General features: G+C 40.8%; 1 protein-coding gene across 1 annotated transcript; it reads right to left on the reverse strand.

Moving 5' to 3' along the window:
- Positions 1-11,802: 11,802 nt before the first annotated feature.
- Positions 11,803-13,135, reverse strand: nrsn1l (neurensin 1-like; the record flags this gene model as incomplete). The annotated part of the gene is made up of 3 exons (XM_079287722.1): positions 11,803-12,216; positions 12,821-12,973; positions 13,076-13,135. The coding sequence occupies 3 exons, from the start codon at positions 13,133-13,135 to the stop codon at positions 11,803-11,805; spliced, it is 627 nt and encodes a 208-aa protein (XP_079143848.1).
- Between the last annotated feature and the right edge of the window lie 3,798 nt (positions 13,136-16,933).

Raw genomic sequence — 16,933 nt, forward strand, 5'->3', positions numbered from 1 at the left:
GGACCCTCACATCGGAACAGGAAAAACTCCCCAAAAACCCCTTCAACGGGGAGGAAAGAGGAAGAAACCTGTGGGAGAGCAATAGAGGAGGGATCCCTCTCCCAGGATGGACAGAAGTGCAATGATGTCATGTGTAGAACAGGATAGTGAATTACAACACATTCAATGTAATTACAGCACATTCAATGTATGACACAACCACGACAGGAGGCAACACCTGGTCCAGGTAAACCCGGATACACAGGAACCTGAGAGGCGAGAAAGCACAGGAAAAAATAAAAATAATTTGGTCCATTTAACACAACCTATAGACCGCTTTACTAGCTGTTAGGAGATGTGATGTTCAATTTGGCATTCCTGGAAGCAGTATGAGTGAGTAAAATGATATGGCTGAACAAAGAAAAGCTCTTCTTGTTTTTATTGGTTTACTTCATGCTGTCTTATATTAAGGTTCTTTATCATTTCTTTATTTAAATTGACTTGACATAACTGTGAATGTCTTGTATCTTTCTGCTGTTGAATATCACAACAGGTATGAAGGTTTTTGTAAAGCTGATTAGAAAGCGGATGCAGTGCTAATTTATTATATCCAGTTAGCGGCATCCTATTCCCATCCCGGTGCCAAATGGACAGGTCGTCATTTGGCCTGCAGCGGGCTGTCAGTGGGACTGAGGCCTGTGTGTGGTTGAATACGTTAGTGTGTGAGTGTCCATCCTGCCTTCAGCATCAGTCGTTTTCACTGCAGCCGTAATTACCACTGTCTGAGGGTAACCAACAGTGGCGGATCTCATTATGCCATGATATGGGTCGCGTCTGCATATACAGGCGCGCATACACTGCCTATTTACATATGAATGCATCCAGTTTTGCACACACACACCCACAGGCAGGCACACACTCATCTATCCACTCACACACGCACACATACAAACACAGCGTATACATATAAAAGCTTTAATATGCGACACACACGTTACATAGTACTCACACACAGCAGCCCATTCATACATGCGCCTCACACATATGGGCTACTCATAAATTTAGACACTTCCGTCAGAAGGCCCTCGCCAGCCGACAGGGATATGAACCCAATATAGCATCCCAGAGATAAGCCAGTGACTCTGGAAGCAGAACTAATATTATTTGCACGGTGTCGAACGTTTATCTGGCGCCGCCTGCAAAGTGATGGTTCTGTGTCACTTTTGTTTAATAATGATGTGCCAATAGTAATATGCCTGCTGGCTGGAAACCTATTACAGTTCAAAAGATTATCCAAATACAATCTAATTTGGAATATTGCATTTTGACAGGCTGTGACTGGAGGAGGTGGGATGGTAATGCGATACTTTCTTTCCTTTTTAAAAATTCCAATTAACATTTTTAATGCTCAACAAACCAATGGTGACTGCAAATATGCAGAGGTGTTTGACTGTGCCAAATCTCCTGATGGGTTTCAGACAAAGGAGAGGGAAAAATAACTTTTACACAATGCAAACTTTTGATGAGGTGAGTGGCGTGTTTGGGCTCTCCTGTCAGTTGACTTTAAATTGACATTGTGAAAAGAGAGATAATCTTTCAATGTGCTGTAGGAAAGAGAGAGACACTGTCACACTGTTGTATCCGATGAACACAAACACTTATTTTACATTCATCATTCTTATCAGGGATGACAGAGCTGCCTTCTGTTGTCACACTAAGTGGAGCAAACTTACACACTGCCTACTTTAACATCACATACCTTTACATTCGCAGCCCGAAAATTAGTGTTGCGCAAATACTGCTTATCGAGATTATGTTATTGATAAAAAGACGGAAATTGGTTTCGAGTAACAGAACTCGACATTTACAGGAGGTCTCTATTTTCACCACACATTTTTCTTAAAACACAATAATCATCCAAAATGCTAACAACCAATATCACTTTATGAACATCCTTCTTCACATTCCTGCAGCCTTGAATTTAGCGACCTTATTATCACCTTCCTCTCATAAATACTTAACCAAGATAGATCAACACAGCACAGGAGATTGTTAAAAAAAGGGGGGAAGACTTTTGCAAGTTATTAAAATGAAGTCATTAAAATTGAAATTAAAATCCACCTCAGATCATCTGACATTGTTATATATCATCAATATATCATGTTTAATGTATTCCTGGACTTATTTTGTGACAAAGTGTTTTAATTTACTTTTTTTTGTACCTCCCATCAACTCAGTTAGTGATTTCCTGCTGAGTTGTTGCTTCAATCACAGTATATTAATATCACCGCAGTAAATGACAAGCTTTCATCTGAGATCTTTGAATTTTTAATTTCCAGTACCCTTATTAACTTTGTCCTTAATGTCTTGTGTATTGTGAGTGTATGATGGCTTGTACAATAAAAGTGCATAAACACCTGGTACAAATGTAAGCCATTCATTTGTGCACAGATTGTTCACAGGTTTGTTGTTGACGGGCAGTAACAAGCATCAACATCTAAAAATAACACAAGTGAGTAATTACAAAAACTGAACACTTATCACTTTCTTTCAACGTTTTAAACATTTGAAATGACTTTACTCACCGGGGACGCTTTTTTTTCTCCGTGCAATTAATTTGAACATCAACTTTTTTAAACAGTTGTTTATGTCACTCGTACTTTCACATAAAACACAAATGTTACGTCGCAAAAAAGCTCGATCATTTTATCGGAATAAGGTCGATTTTTCTGAGCCAACCAACGAATCAAGCTACGTAGAACTGACATGTTCAAAATGTTCACTCAGGGTCCAACAACACGGAAGGTGGATCGTCTGAACCAAGACGGCAAACTGTATTACTCCTCTCAACGATAACAAAGGTTGCAACAAAACAAATCCTCTCCTTCCGTTGTTAACGTCCCCAATACAAGCCATAGACACACACAGATTGCACCTCTTAGCATCATGGATATCCACACCATATTTCATGGCAATCTATCCAATAGTTGTTTAGATATTTAAGTCCTGACTAAGGCGGTAGGCTGACCAACAGACCGATATTGCCGTCCCTAGTGCCATGCCGTCAGCATGGCTAGAAATCTAATAGATTAAACATTTGAAACATTTCACATATAAAACACTGTCTTATTCACTTTCATCTCATTTAACTTAATTGCCTTACAAATGTTCCAACTTCACTCAAGAATAACGACAATGATGATGAGGTCTTAACCTGACATATCTCTGTGTGTAACAGAACGCAGGTTGATAACTATTACTTTATTCTAAATTAAGTTAAAATGTGTTTCTCATGAGAATCAGCCTTCATGTTAATTTACTCAATGAGCAGGTTTAATAAGTAATTTAGAGTTGACATGTTCCACTCTTTTGCGCTTCATTTGTGAATAAACAGTGTGATTGGAAGATATATAAATATCTCAGCAGATTTTCTGTTGGCTGTGGGAGGATGTGCTGGTGTCATGAGACTTTTGGCTGATGAAACAGGCTGTCTGCCCACAGGATCTTGGTTCTTCTTCGGAGCCTCTAACATCAACTTAGAAAAGGTTGATTGGTTGTGGGATGTAGAGAACTTCCTCTGGAATGCACTGAGACGACTGATGTGGCCTGTAATAGTGCATGTTGTGCTGAAACGTTCGAGTGCAGAACTCATCGTAAAAATGATGCTGGCTATATAAACATTCACGAACCGATATGACTTTCACCATATCACCATGCCAACTTCCTGCACACGGGCCTGCAGTTGAGTATTCCATGGTGCTGAACTGTATATTGCGCTGCTTCGATAAGCGTTCGGCCTTTGCAAATGCTTTGATCGAGTTGTGCTTGCGGAGGAAAATAACTTCTCTTCATGTCGTGATGTGTGAGACATCAGCCTGGTCAACCCTCACCATTTCTAGACTTTTGATGAGTTCATTGGCGACGTGATTGCCTGCTGTTGCTTCACTTGTAATGGAGCGATGTGCGTGTTTAGCTTTTTTTGAAACGAAAATGCTAATTTCCGCCTGAAGGCATGTAATGACAAATGAGGGTGATGGTGAGGCTGCTATGCTTCTCTTCTCTTCTCTCATGGCGTTTTTCTCTCTGACAAATTACTCATATTCTCTGTCCGGCTCTCATGTTCTTCACAATGGTCACGTTTGTCTGAAAATGGCTTTCAAAGATTTAAAAAAAACTAAATTATTTATCAAATTCAATGAAATTCCATTATTCTTTTGTTTGTCCCTTAATGTTAAAGGGTTTTAGACCTTTTAAATTGCTACAAATGTGGATGGTTGGTCCTTGGCTGTTTCCCAAATGAATCCTGAAAATGCACGAGATTTTGAGGGAAGCACGTGAAATCCCCCAAGAGCTACACACATGAGTAGACACAGATCACTGAGATAACAGAGACACATAAATGCACAAGGCATCAGTTGTCATTGTAAGTATGGCAATAAGAAACCAGCAGAGGGCGAGGAGATGGGGGGGGGGGGGATAGCAAAGAGGTCAACAGCAGCGAGTAGCAGGTAGGAGCAGGCAGCGTCAACAGAAACAGCAGCATGAGGCGATAAACACCACCTCATTGACTTGTGAGAATGCGATTGCTGATTGTAAGAATCTGCCTGAGTTCACTCTGCGCTTCATTTGTGTCGCACGGCAACAGGGAATTCCCAAAATACAATTGCACGTGTGATTTCTGCAGTCGTCTGTAAAGAAGTGTGCATGGAGAGTTGTGATTGATCAATGTATGCAAAACAGCGTGTCGTGAGTGTGGAAAAAAACATCCCTGACGTATGACTTCAACAATAAACAAAAACAGTTTGGGACACTGGTCTAAAACAGGCGTCTCCTGGGAATAAGACCTGTGTGTGTTTGACTCATCCACCTTCCCATGCTAAGCACACCTCATACTGGAAACACATGTGCTATGACGTCACTGTGTTTTATTGTGTTATCGAAAAAAAAAAAAAGGCTTTTTGAGTCAACCTGTTTTCTAGCATCCACCTTCATTGAGGCTTTCCTCTTAATATGTCATGGTGTCATATCAACTGCATTGCCATCTGTGGGAATCGGACAAACGCAACAGTAGACAACAAATCAAGCCAACACAGCTGTTATTTACAGTGTTTAAGCTTTTGTTTTCTTTAAACATCTGTTGGCAACACATTGTGGCTCCATGGCCTTCATCAGGGTATTCTGAAGTCAAGTACACAGAAGCTTTGGTAGCTCCTAACATGTCTATTTATGTTTTTTAATATTGCATCATTTTATAATGTGTTTTTTTTTCTCAGCTTTTATAAAAATCTTGTATCGCAGTCAAGTTTTTCAATCAAATGATCATTAAATATAAAAGTGTTAAAAATGGTCCGATTTTTTCAGATGACTGCCAACGGACCGCTTTTCGTCCAAAGAGTTTCCAACCTCACACACTGGCTGAGAAACATTCCAGCTTCATATCTGTTTTCCACAGCAGATGAGATGTTACAGTATCATATCAGTGCAGCAGACTCGCAGGCACACAGAGATGCAGCAACCACACACACACACACACACACACACACACACACACACGGATGGATGGGTCTGCCAATCAGCCGAGCAGACTGCAGCCCAATCCTCGGCTGTGCGCTTCTCTCCCACAACAGCGTGACTCACACTCCGAGCTTTGCAATCAGTGGAGCGTATCGGCCTCCATCTTCACAGGAAACGCTGCCACCGCTTCCACTTTTCTATCTCATTATGCACTTGCATACAGTTTCTAATAAACCCAGCGTGCTCAAATCATCCGTGCAAACATGCGCTCAAAGTGTGCAAGGAGCATGTTGACAACGCGACAGAAAATAGTCCCTGTGTGATGGCACTGAAGCTAGCGCTAATGCAGGCATGATGTGTTGATTTTGCCACAGAACGAAAAAGAGACGACGAGTATCATGCAGACAAACATATCCTGCATCCAATACAAATATATATATATTTAGCATGTTTTTTAAGTGTGGCCTTTAAATTCAATTCAATTCAATTCAATTTATTTTTGTATAGCCCAAAATCACAAATTACAAATTTGCCTCAGAGGGCTTTACAATATGTACACGTTTGACATCTTCTTGTCCCGGGACCCTCACATCAGAACAGGAAAAACTCCCCAAAAACCCCTTTAACGGGGAGGAAAGAGGAAGAAACCTGTGGGAGAGCAATAGAGGAGGGATCCCTCTCCCAGGATGGACAGGCGTGCAATGATGTCATGTGTAGAACAGGATAGTGAATTACAACACATTCAATGTAATTACAGCACATTCAATGTATGACACAACCACGACAGGAGGCAAGACCTGGTCCAGGTAAACCCGGATACACAGGAACCTGTGAGGCGAGAAAGCACAGAGACTCTGGTGAAGAAGCAGGTCAATAATGTGCATTAATGGTATCGGTAGTATGAAATAGTAATGTGAGTAATAATAAAAGTGATATTAGCAGTTGGAGTCAGCAGGGCCATGGTAGGAGGAAGGACCAGGGTCCAGATGAAACCATGCTCCATGGAAACCTGTGAGGAGAGGAAGCACAAGGACTCCGGGGAAGAGACAAAATGAGTACCGTGCATTAATTGTATCGGTAATAGGATTAATAATCAGTACTGTGCATTAATGGTGTCGGTAATAGGATTAATAATGTTAATCATGAAGATCGTAGTAGATGTCAGCAGGGCCATGGCTGGTTGAAGAACCAGTGTCCAGATAAAACTGCGGTCATCCTGTGAGGCGAGAAAGCACAAATACTCCGGGGAAGAAGTAAAGTTAGTAATGAGCATTAATGGGACATCAATGCATACAGACGGAGGTGAAGAAGAGGAGGAGAGAGGTGCTCAGTGTAGGAAGTCCCCCTGTAGTTTTTGCCTATACCAGTTTGTCCATGGGCCGGTCCAAGGCAAGCCAGAGCCAGCCCTAACTATAAAGCGCTAACTATAAGCACTGTCAAAGAGGAAAGTCTTAAGCCTACTCTTAAATGTGGTGAGTGTGTCTGCCCCCCGGACAGAAACGGGAAGCTGGTTCCACAGAAGAGGAGCTTGATAACTGAAGGCTCTGGCTCCCGTCCTACTTTTTAAGACTCTAGGAACCACAAGTAACCCTGAATCACTGGATCGCAACTCTCTAGTAGGGCAGTATGGTACTATAAGCTCTTTAAGATATGATGGAGCCTGACCAGTTCGGGCTTTGTAGGTCAGTAAAAGGATTTTAAATTCTATTCTAGATTTTACAGGGAGCCAGTGCAGAGAAGCTAATACAGGAGTAATATGATCTCTCCTCTTAGTTCTTGTTAGTACACGAGCTGCAGCATTCTGGATCAGCTGGAGAGATTTAAGAGACTTATTAGAGCAGCCTGAAAATAAGGAATTGCAGTAATCTAATCTAGAGGTAACAAATGCATGAACTAATTTCTCTGCATCGCTTTGAGATAGGATGTGCCTGATTTTTGAAATATTACGTAGGTGAAAAAAGGCAGTCCTAGAATCAACCGTGTCAATGCAATCAATGCAGTTAATTATTATAATTCACAATAGAAAATAATTGTGTACGTCAAAGGTCACAGGAACCTCCATTGTTATGTATCAGGTCCACTAGCATACTGCATATTAGAAGGTTAGGGAACATCAGAGGGCCAGTAAACACAGCATATAGCTACAAGTGGTGCAAAACAATTACGATTCTGAGGACAAGTTGTGACCTAGAGTTAGTGTGTGTACGTACACGCCGTCTCCATTAGTGAACGTTAGGTGTCCCTCCTGTTGGTGTGCAACTTGGGAGACGAGATGAGTCACACTCACAGCTGCGACTCATCTACCCAAAGTAACACGATGTTCTCATTCAGACATAAATACAGCTCACGAACACACACACACACACACACACACAGTCCTGCACCTACCCACAGCTACACCTCACACACAGGATCTCACAGGCAGATTATGTCGTACTGTATATCTAACACTCAGTTTTGCAAACTCTTCGAGTAAAACTTTGCTGCTCTCAGCCGTCATTTGTTGCCAGCAAAACAAGGGCAAAATACGTTGATAATTAAAACGTTTGAGAACATAATTTGACCGTTTCAGGATTTGAGATCATTTTGTTGGCTTGTAGCATGTCCCAAGAACAAATGACAAATGGTCATAAAATATAAATTGTGTTACTTTTACTGAGGAAAGAACAAAGGTTATACTGCAGATTGAACAAACATCTCAAACTCCACATTCAAGACTTTTTTTTTTTCCAGGAACTTTTATTTGCATCTCAATTTTCATCAGCGGATGAAATTGCTCAGTTGTCATGGGGATAGCTCATGATTGTGCTGAATGTAATAGCGTATATCAATATGATATAAGATTTTGTACAGACATTCATAAAGACAATGAATCCGTATACTGACTTTGGCGATCCTCTAGTTCTCATCAGCAGGTTCACATTTGTGTGACAAATGTCCATCGATTATACGGATTCCCATAACGTTTGGTATGTTCTCTTCTGGATAGATTGTGATAACAATAGTGTTGTCATTGTGATCCATGTGTGCAACATCCACGGCCACTCGACGAGTCTGATATTCTCCTTTCAAGTTTGTTTTTAATGAACAAATATCTGGGTCTTCAACTGTTAGATGTGCTTCCTCTTTTTCTCATCCTTCATATCTCCCTGAGGTCTGCTCACACACCGCACACATGTATTGTGAGCTACATGTATTGTGAGCTACATGTATTGTGAGCTACATGTATTGTGAGCTACATGTATTGTGAGCTACGTGTCTTGTTCCAATTGAATGAAAGCCACCTTGTTCATAAGCAGGTGCACACATGTGAGATTATGCTAATCTCTTTACATGAGATTAGCATAATCAACACCCCCAAGTTGCTGTATGAGGCTACCTGGTCGAGTTCATTTGTGTTCAGGATTCACTCTCAAAGAATTCCTGCTGTCAGAAAATTTGAAAACAAGTAATTGTATTGTCTTTTCATGGTGTTTTAGAATGGGAACAAACTCCAGCACACTGTCTTCTTCACTTGTATTCAGGGATGTTTTAGTTTCGGGACACAGACCTTGATCAGGTTACTTTGTATCATGTTTTTTTTTAATCCATTAAAAAAGTCTGTTTAGTTTATAAAATCCATAAAAAGTCAAAACATTATATTTATTGTATAGTATTTTGAAAACACAGCCGTAAAAGAAATTCATAGCATAGTATGTACAAAAAAGTCAAACTATAGCATGTCAAAAAAAGTCATATTGTCTGAAAAATAATTCATAGTGATTATGTTGGAAAAATCCATAAAAGTTGATACTATCGATAAAAGTCATAAAAAAGTCACGGTGTAGTAAGTTGAAAAAAGTCAAGAAAATAAGACGGTATAGCATCTCTGAAAAAGTCATATAGGAAAGACAAAATCATAGTATATCATGCTGAAAAAAGTCATAGTATAGTATGTCTAAGAAAGTCATAAAATCATCGTATATCATGCTGGAAAAAGATATATGATAGTATATAAAGAAAAGCTGTAAAATGATTTGGTAATGTACCGGTATGTCGAAAACAAGTCACAATATCGTCAAAAAAAGTCATACTATAGTAAGTCTACTACAAATACGAGATCATACGAGTTGAGAATCCATAAATAAACAAATTTATTCACGAAACAACAATAAAGAACAGAACAAAAGTGTAAAAACAGTCGGTGGTTTCGTGTGCACATGAAGCTTCGAGAAATGAACCCTTTCTCGAACCAATTGGCTGAAGTGGTTCGATGCCTCATGAGGCTTCATCTCACCATCATCACTAAAGTTAGGTGTTAAATGTTGTGATTGTTTCTGTTCTGCATTCAAATATTTAATGATTTTCTTTCTTTGGTACTTACCATACCCACCATGTGTTCCAAAGTCAAAAGGGGGAGGAGCACAACCACTTCCTGTATTTATTACACTGGATGACTTCATCGGCAATGTAATTAGATTAGACCAAGTATGGGGGGGAGGTAGATAAGGTTAAGGAAGTTATTTATGTTGTGATCTTGGTTGCAAATGTATTTTATATGGTAAGTTATTCGAAAGCGTTTTCCACTGGAAGGTTAGATGTCATGAATAACTTCATCGCTTACTTGTTTCAGGAGCCGTATTGGACTCGCCTGCAGTCGTGGTACAGACGTGATTGACTGCTGATGGAGTGGTCTATGTAAGCCGGGGCTTTCGCCGTTAAAGGGGATAGATGTCGGTGTGTAGCTGTGTGCACGAGATGTTATGTTAAGATACGGTACCTTATAGAAATATAAAGAACCATTCGATTGAGCATGAATGTATAATTCACACTAACAAAAACGAATACACTGAGGTATGCAGATCACAATTTTATTTGGGTCATTTGTTTTGCACTCGTGACACTTGATCCTCATTTTATTCCATTATCTTCATCTAAACTAATAACACAACAGAACAATGAAACATCAATAATAATCCAGTGGAATCAGTGCAGGTAACCAATCAGTGCATCGCGGTCATTCTATATTTGTTGTTTATATTTTTGAATTTCTTTCTAAGTTGTTCTCTATTATTCAAGCTACTTGGACTCATCAAACAGGTGGCCTCTAAGGTGCTGGTGCTAATTCCTCTGACCTCACCGCTTCACTGTGTACGCCTGTCAACAAACACTCTGATTGGTGGGAAAATAAAGAGAGGGCAAGTGCTGGGCCAATCAGAAAAGAGTCTTTGTTCGTGGTTGAAAATGGAGCACTTGTAGCCCAACTGTTGCCTAGAGACACATTGCAGGCAATTACAGAGCAAGATTACAGTGGGGAGAAAATAGGCAATATTGTCAATGGAGCATGAATTTGTGTGTGGGCGGTTGCGTGAGCGTGCGATTGCAAGTGCATGTGACTGCACATGTTGATTATATCAGGTTGAGCATTAGTGGAGCTATATGTGAAAAGGTGGAAACAGAATTGTTAATATCTTGTTTCATCATTAATCTTTTGCATGTAGCAGCTTTCTGAACCTCCTGCAATTTGTGTGTAGGCTATATACATGTATGCGAATAGAAACAGAGGTTTCTTTTTGTGATACATGCAATTTCAGCACGTTGTTTAGCTATTTGGAAAGCTGCAGGTACCATTATTTTAAAAAAAAACAGTTGCTGAAGTTTGTATTGACAAACCCTAAAGTGGGAGGTAAAAACATCATTTTCTGTCATCAGTCATTAGAGATGCTGCTCTCTTTGAGTGTTGACGTGGACGCGACTCAATGTATTCCTATACTATATCCTGGTCCTGTAATACAAGGTGTTCAATAGAGCTACACGGTCTCTGGCTAAGTATTGGGGCCTCATTCATACATTTTAATTGGGATTTATTAAAAGATATATTCATATCAAGTTGTGCTTTTAAAACCATAGAGGTGTTGAAAGTAGACCACTCACGATGGACGTTGGAGCAGTTTATGCTCAAACAGAAGTGTGGTGCATGATAGCTCATAAGCTACGATAACTTTCTCTATTTTGGACTCTCTGGTTCCCCATTCCCTCAGGGGGCAATATTGGGTAATTGCGCAAACTCAACACGGAACATTTGTTTTAATTTTGCCGCCTCTGATTGCGGCAATTCCATGGGAATGAATTGATTTTACCATTTTAAATCCTGGTGTCCAGCCTCTTATGTCCAACTGTGATATCCAGGTCACAAGACAACCTCCATTTGAACAACTTGCATGCTAAAATGACACTTGGTTCCTTCAACACCAATAATAAGACAAGGCAAATGAGGCCCCAGGACGAGAACAAAAGCCTGTACGCCATCTAGCTCAGCAGGGATCTGCTTTAAGAAGTGGACTGCACATTTTCCACTTTCGACAGAGTGACGGGTATCTTACCCTTTTCTATGCCTGGAGGCTTAGTGACCACATCCCTGGGATCCCTAAATCCCCACCATTTTGACCCAGACTCTCCTCTCCGTTCCCCTTCCCCTGGTCTGTGGAAAAGCCTCTCTTTCAAATTGGCCCTGGAGAGGATCAAAACGACAACCCCCATCGCCGCCAGGGCCGATCCAAGACAGGAGAGCCCGATCCCTGCAGCGGTGCGGAGATGCAGCCCCCTGTTGAAGCTGACGGCCTCGGTGTCCACAAAAAACAGGTCCCCCTCTCCAAACGACTCAATTCTATGGGGAGTGGAGTAACCAACTGACAGGATGGCAATGCCTGCAGTCAGGATGAGCAGACTCAGGGCCAGGTACACCTGGAGGGAGAGGGAGATAAAGACATAAACCAAAAGTAGAAACTATATGTGCAGGAATAAAAATGACTTGTTTCTACAACTGGATCTTCATGTATTGTTGAAAAGGGGACGTGCACTAAAAGGCTTTTATAATCAGCTTCGAAATAGCATGTAATCAATTGAATTGATTGATGCAGTTACCACAGAAGGGACTCTTAATGGATTGAGTTCCAGTCAGTCAGTAATATTAACGTCAATATAGTTACAGCACAAGGGAGCAGGCAGAATGCCCCAAAAGATGATTATTAACAACAATACAGAAAAGAAGAAAAGTGTGCTTGATTTAAAGCGTGTGAAGGGTAATGGGGAACATTAAGAAATACACTCATGGGACTTCACCCACTGACCATATCAGTGAACAGCTTAAAGCTAGAGAGGATGAATTCACTTTGAGTGTAAAATGAGGGTCTCCAGGGATGTTATACGTTTTAAACAAACCTGATCATTAACATGCATCACTTCCTGGGTGCATGTATGATTTATCACGGGATGTAACAGATGCCAATGGTGGATTTAATGAGTAATGAGTAATGTAAAGAGATTGGAGAGTGTAGTTGCTCTTTACCTTCCAGACTGGTGAGTTCCACCACGGGGTGGACGTCTGCCTCTGGACGAAACCCCGATCCTCCGGGTCTCTCTCCCACATGGAGGACGAGCACTCCTCGTAGAAGTGGTGCAGATAGGAACGAACCCCAAACTGAAGGCAGCCAGAACCCGCCTGGAAGGATGTCAGCCACAAAGGGACCAAATGAAATGGCAGTCAGGTAAAGCGTGTTCCCAAAGCATATATTAGATCATCACCAAGGGAAAGTCAGCTCACCTCACTGCTGGAGGATTCTCCTCCTGATCCAGAGACACAGGCCTCAGAGCACAGCGCCATCACACCTCACACACGTACACCTACAGTGAAAAATACAGATGCATACTGTAAGAAATATATATCCAGAGACCTGTACAGACTGATATGTGTAGATGTCAGCTATATGCTCACATAAAAAAAAAAATTGTTATCTGCTGAATATGGATTTTCCGATATAAAAGCCTCCATCCCTTCAGATGCTGGTTATAAATTCTGGCCTGTGTCGTCAGGTCGCCCCAGTTATTGTTGCCGCATGTGAACGATTGACGGCTACCATGGCAGTGAGGTGGCTCTATTACCACCCACGGATGAGTCACACGGATGCACGTGTGTGCACACTCTATTCTTTTACGTACAAATATGCACACATGTCCCTCTGTTGTTATTCTCTCGAGGCGGTTTGATTGATTTCTTTCATTCTCTGCCTTCAAACGGTTTCTCTTCGCGGCTACACATGGCTGATCTCCGTCTGTACCGTAGAGCGAGTTTAACCTGACTGCAATTTCAAACATAACCCTGAAAACAAATCAGTAGTCAGCAAAGGAGAACATCCAGCTCGGCTATAGTTCCTTTTTTTACCCTCCTCCTCCATGGCCAAAATCTTGAACCTGAAAGCACGAGCTGTCCAAGTAAACATGCTTTTTGTGAGTCCATGTGATTCGTGTTTACGAGCCCCGCGCTCCTCGGCAATGTGAACTGTGGGGGTATCAACAGATGGGCGAGATGGTAAACTTCGTTTGCCAACAAAAGAAGCTGTGTGAGATTGCACTGGGTTGAAGAAAGCTTTTTCAAACAGAATATCCAAACTCTTTAATTTCAGTTGTCATGAATTTGCTCTAAAATACGTCTTGCAGTTCGTGCTTTTAGAAACAGCATTTAACATGTCAAGAATAATGATGTGGCCAGACTTCATCTACTTCAACATTTTGATAGTATTGACCTTTTTTGGTTTTATTTATGGTAATTATTATTTAAAGTAAAGGTTCACGAGAAAATTAGGTAGAAAAGTCCATAACCAAAATAATTGCTATAATAAATAATCAGGTTTTTGATTATTACAAAAAGGATGAAACGCACGTATCTTATCCTGATACAGATGTGCGTCAGTGCCATGAAGGCTCTTTAACCAGAGCGCTGTCTAGTTTGCCCTGAACATCCCCTTGATTCAAAAGTGAGTTCCAAGTTCAAATAACGTAGATTCGCGTTCTAATAAGGCAAATTCCAGCATTTGGTTTTTTTGTATGGGATCCAAAAGCAAACCGAAAATGCAACACGGTTTCTTCACTGTCCCACACTGAGTGTAGGATTTCACAGGCTACCAATAGTCTACTTGTAAGACAACATATGTCGTTTTTTAATCACATTCTTTGACAACAGACAGAATCAAACGGCATGGTGGTCATTTCAACTCGGCACACACAGAAACGAACCGCCAGCGCTGAACACCAGGGAGTCATCGCGCGTCCTTCCACCTCTTATCTCCGTCGCATTTCATCCACAGCGACTCACTTTCAATTTTTTTTATTTATTTTTTTCTCAGCACCTGCAGCTTCCTCTTTTCACTCGAACCGAGTTCATACAACCGGTGACGGACACAGTCTTACCCCCTGGCCGGAGTGGTCGCTCTTCTCACTGGGCGTCCATGTGCTGTCGGACCAGTGGATCTCAAACGCCGCCGCTGATGTGAATCAGCTGAACGGGGACACTGAGCATGCGTGCAGATGGGGGGGGGGGGGACACAAGGTTTAAACTCTCGATAACATAAAGCTGTCTGTTAACACAAGTTATCATGAGGTTTGTCATATTTAAACCCTGAGAAAACTGTAAATGATATAAGGGGGAAAGAAAACGGAAAATGCGTCACCAAAGGAGATGTAAGCATCAGCTCACCATGGAGTCACTACTCGCTTACAGGAATAGTTAGCGGTACTATATGAAAGCCAGATTAAGCCTATATATCTACAACCCATCTTATAGGTATACTGTTGTCATCTATTGAGCTGGGATGAGCTGTTTGAAACAGGTGCTTTTAAATTGGTCCAAACTTTTCTTGAGTGACCTCGTCTTGAACCCTTGTCTTCTGCAGACTACCTCTTAAGTAGCGAGTCTGACAACTTTTATTTTTCCAAACTGCCCACTGTTTTAACCTTCACCATGAAAATGTCCCCAATGTCCACGAAATAAATTGTTTTCTGGGTTGGGTGTAAAAGGACTTGACTGGCTGGCACGGACCTCAAACCCATACAAACCCTTTGGGATGAACTGGAAAGCCAATTGTGAGCCAGGCCATATCGGCCGACATCAGTTGACCTCACTGTCGTTTGATGGGAGCAAAGCCTGCAACCAGGCTCCAAAGTCTTGTGAAAAGCCTTTCAAGAAAAACGGGGGCAGCCACCTATTTTACAAACAAAAACTGAGATCACTCCAACTCGTCCTGTGAAAACAGTTGTACAATCTCCTCTGCTGAAAGGGAGTGAGCTTTCTAATGTCTGAGATCATACAACAGAAAGCATCAGGTTAGAAGGTGTGTCAAAGAGTAATTAGGCATTTACCAGATAGTGGATGAAATTAAACAGTCGCATCACAGCAAATGCAAGTTTGTTAGATTCCACAACTTTAGGAAATTGCCAAACCAAATTCCTGGAGTGACCTTTTAAAATAGCATATTAATATGGTTTTAAATGTAAATAATGTTGAGGTCCACATACTTTGATCGCCACAGTTACATCCTTCGATGTCATCACGGTTTATTAGAATTCATGATCCTAAATGTAAATACAGCTATTTAAGTCTACAAAAGTAATTAGCTGCCATTGCATGCGGGATCCCACAGGGTTCAGTTCTGGGACACTTTCTGTTCAGTAATTTCTTTTCACGTTTTCATCGAGCTACATTATTAGTAGAAATAGTGATTTCCCCAGATTTTTGCTTTTGTTGCATTTGTGCGTCTTTTATCAATTAAGATCCCCTAATATTACATAAATACCATAATATAATATTTCTTCTCACTTTTAAAAGGTAAGTTTTTGTCTAAAAATGATAAAATGACCCGCAAAACTATCAGATGTTCTCTCCTACTCAAGTGCTCAATGACAACAAATGCACAGACATTTCATCAATGTGCAATAGTCCTTCAATTTCATGGTTAAGTCCTTTCAACTTTTCACCAACAAAGAGATACACATTGTAAGGTAAGGTACGTTTTTGTACAACTGTGGAGTCTCTAAACCAGGGGTCTCAAACTCCCGGCCCGCGGGCCGAATCCGACCCGCCACGTCATTTTATGTGGCCCGCGAATCCGCCAGCAAAAAAAACAAAAGTAAAAAAAAAAAAACTTTTTTTTTTCTTCTTTTTTTTAAATTAGACTAATAATAATAAAAATATCACCATAGTCGAAATTATGAGATTGAAAGTCAAAATTATGAGATTGAAAGTCAAAATTATGAGATTGAAAGTAAAAAAAATGAGATTGACAGTCAAAATTATGAGATTGAAAGTCAAACTTATGACACTTAAAGCAGCTCTTTGACTAGTTACTGTACATTTAACATGGAAATGTATTGTGAGCACATTGAAGACTACTTTAAACTGTGAATGCAGAGAGTTTTCTACTGTACCGAAACGTACCGAACCGTGGCTCCACTGTATCGTACCGAAACGAACCGTGAATTTTGTGAACCGTTACACCCCTAGTAAGCGGTACCTTTCATTAAAGGCTCACTTCAATGCATGGTCCGTCTCTAAAATAATGTAAAAAAACAACAACAACCTCACACTCACACACAGACAGATATGTGCCAATATGTGGCCTGTAAATAT

This window comes from Melanostigma gelatinosum, assembly GCF_949748355.1.
Source record: "Melanostigma gelatinosum genome assembly, chromosome: 17".
Lineage (NCBI taxonomy): Eukaryota > Metazoa > Chordata > Actinopteri > Perciformes > Zoarcidae > Melanostigma > Melanostigma gelatinosum.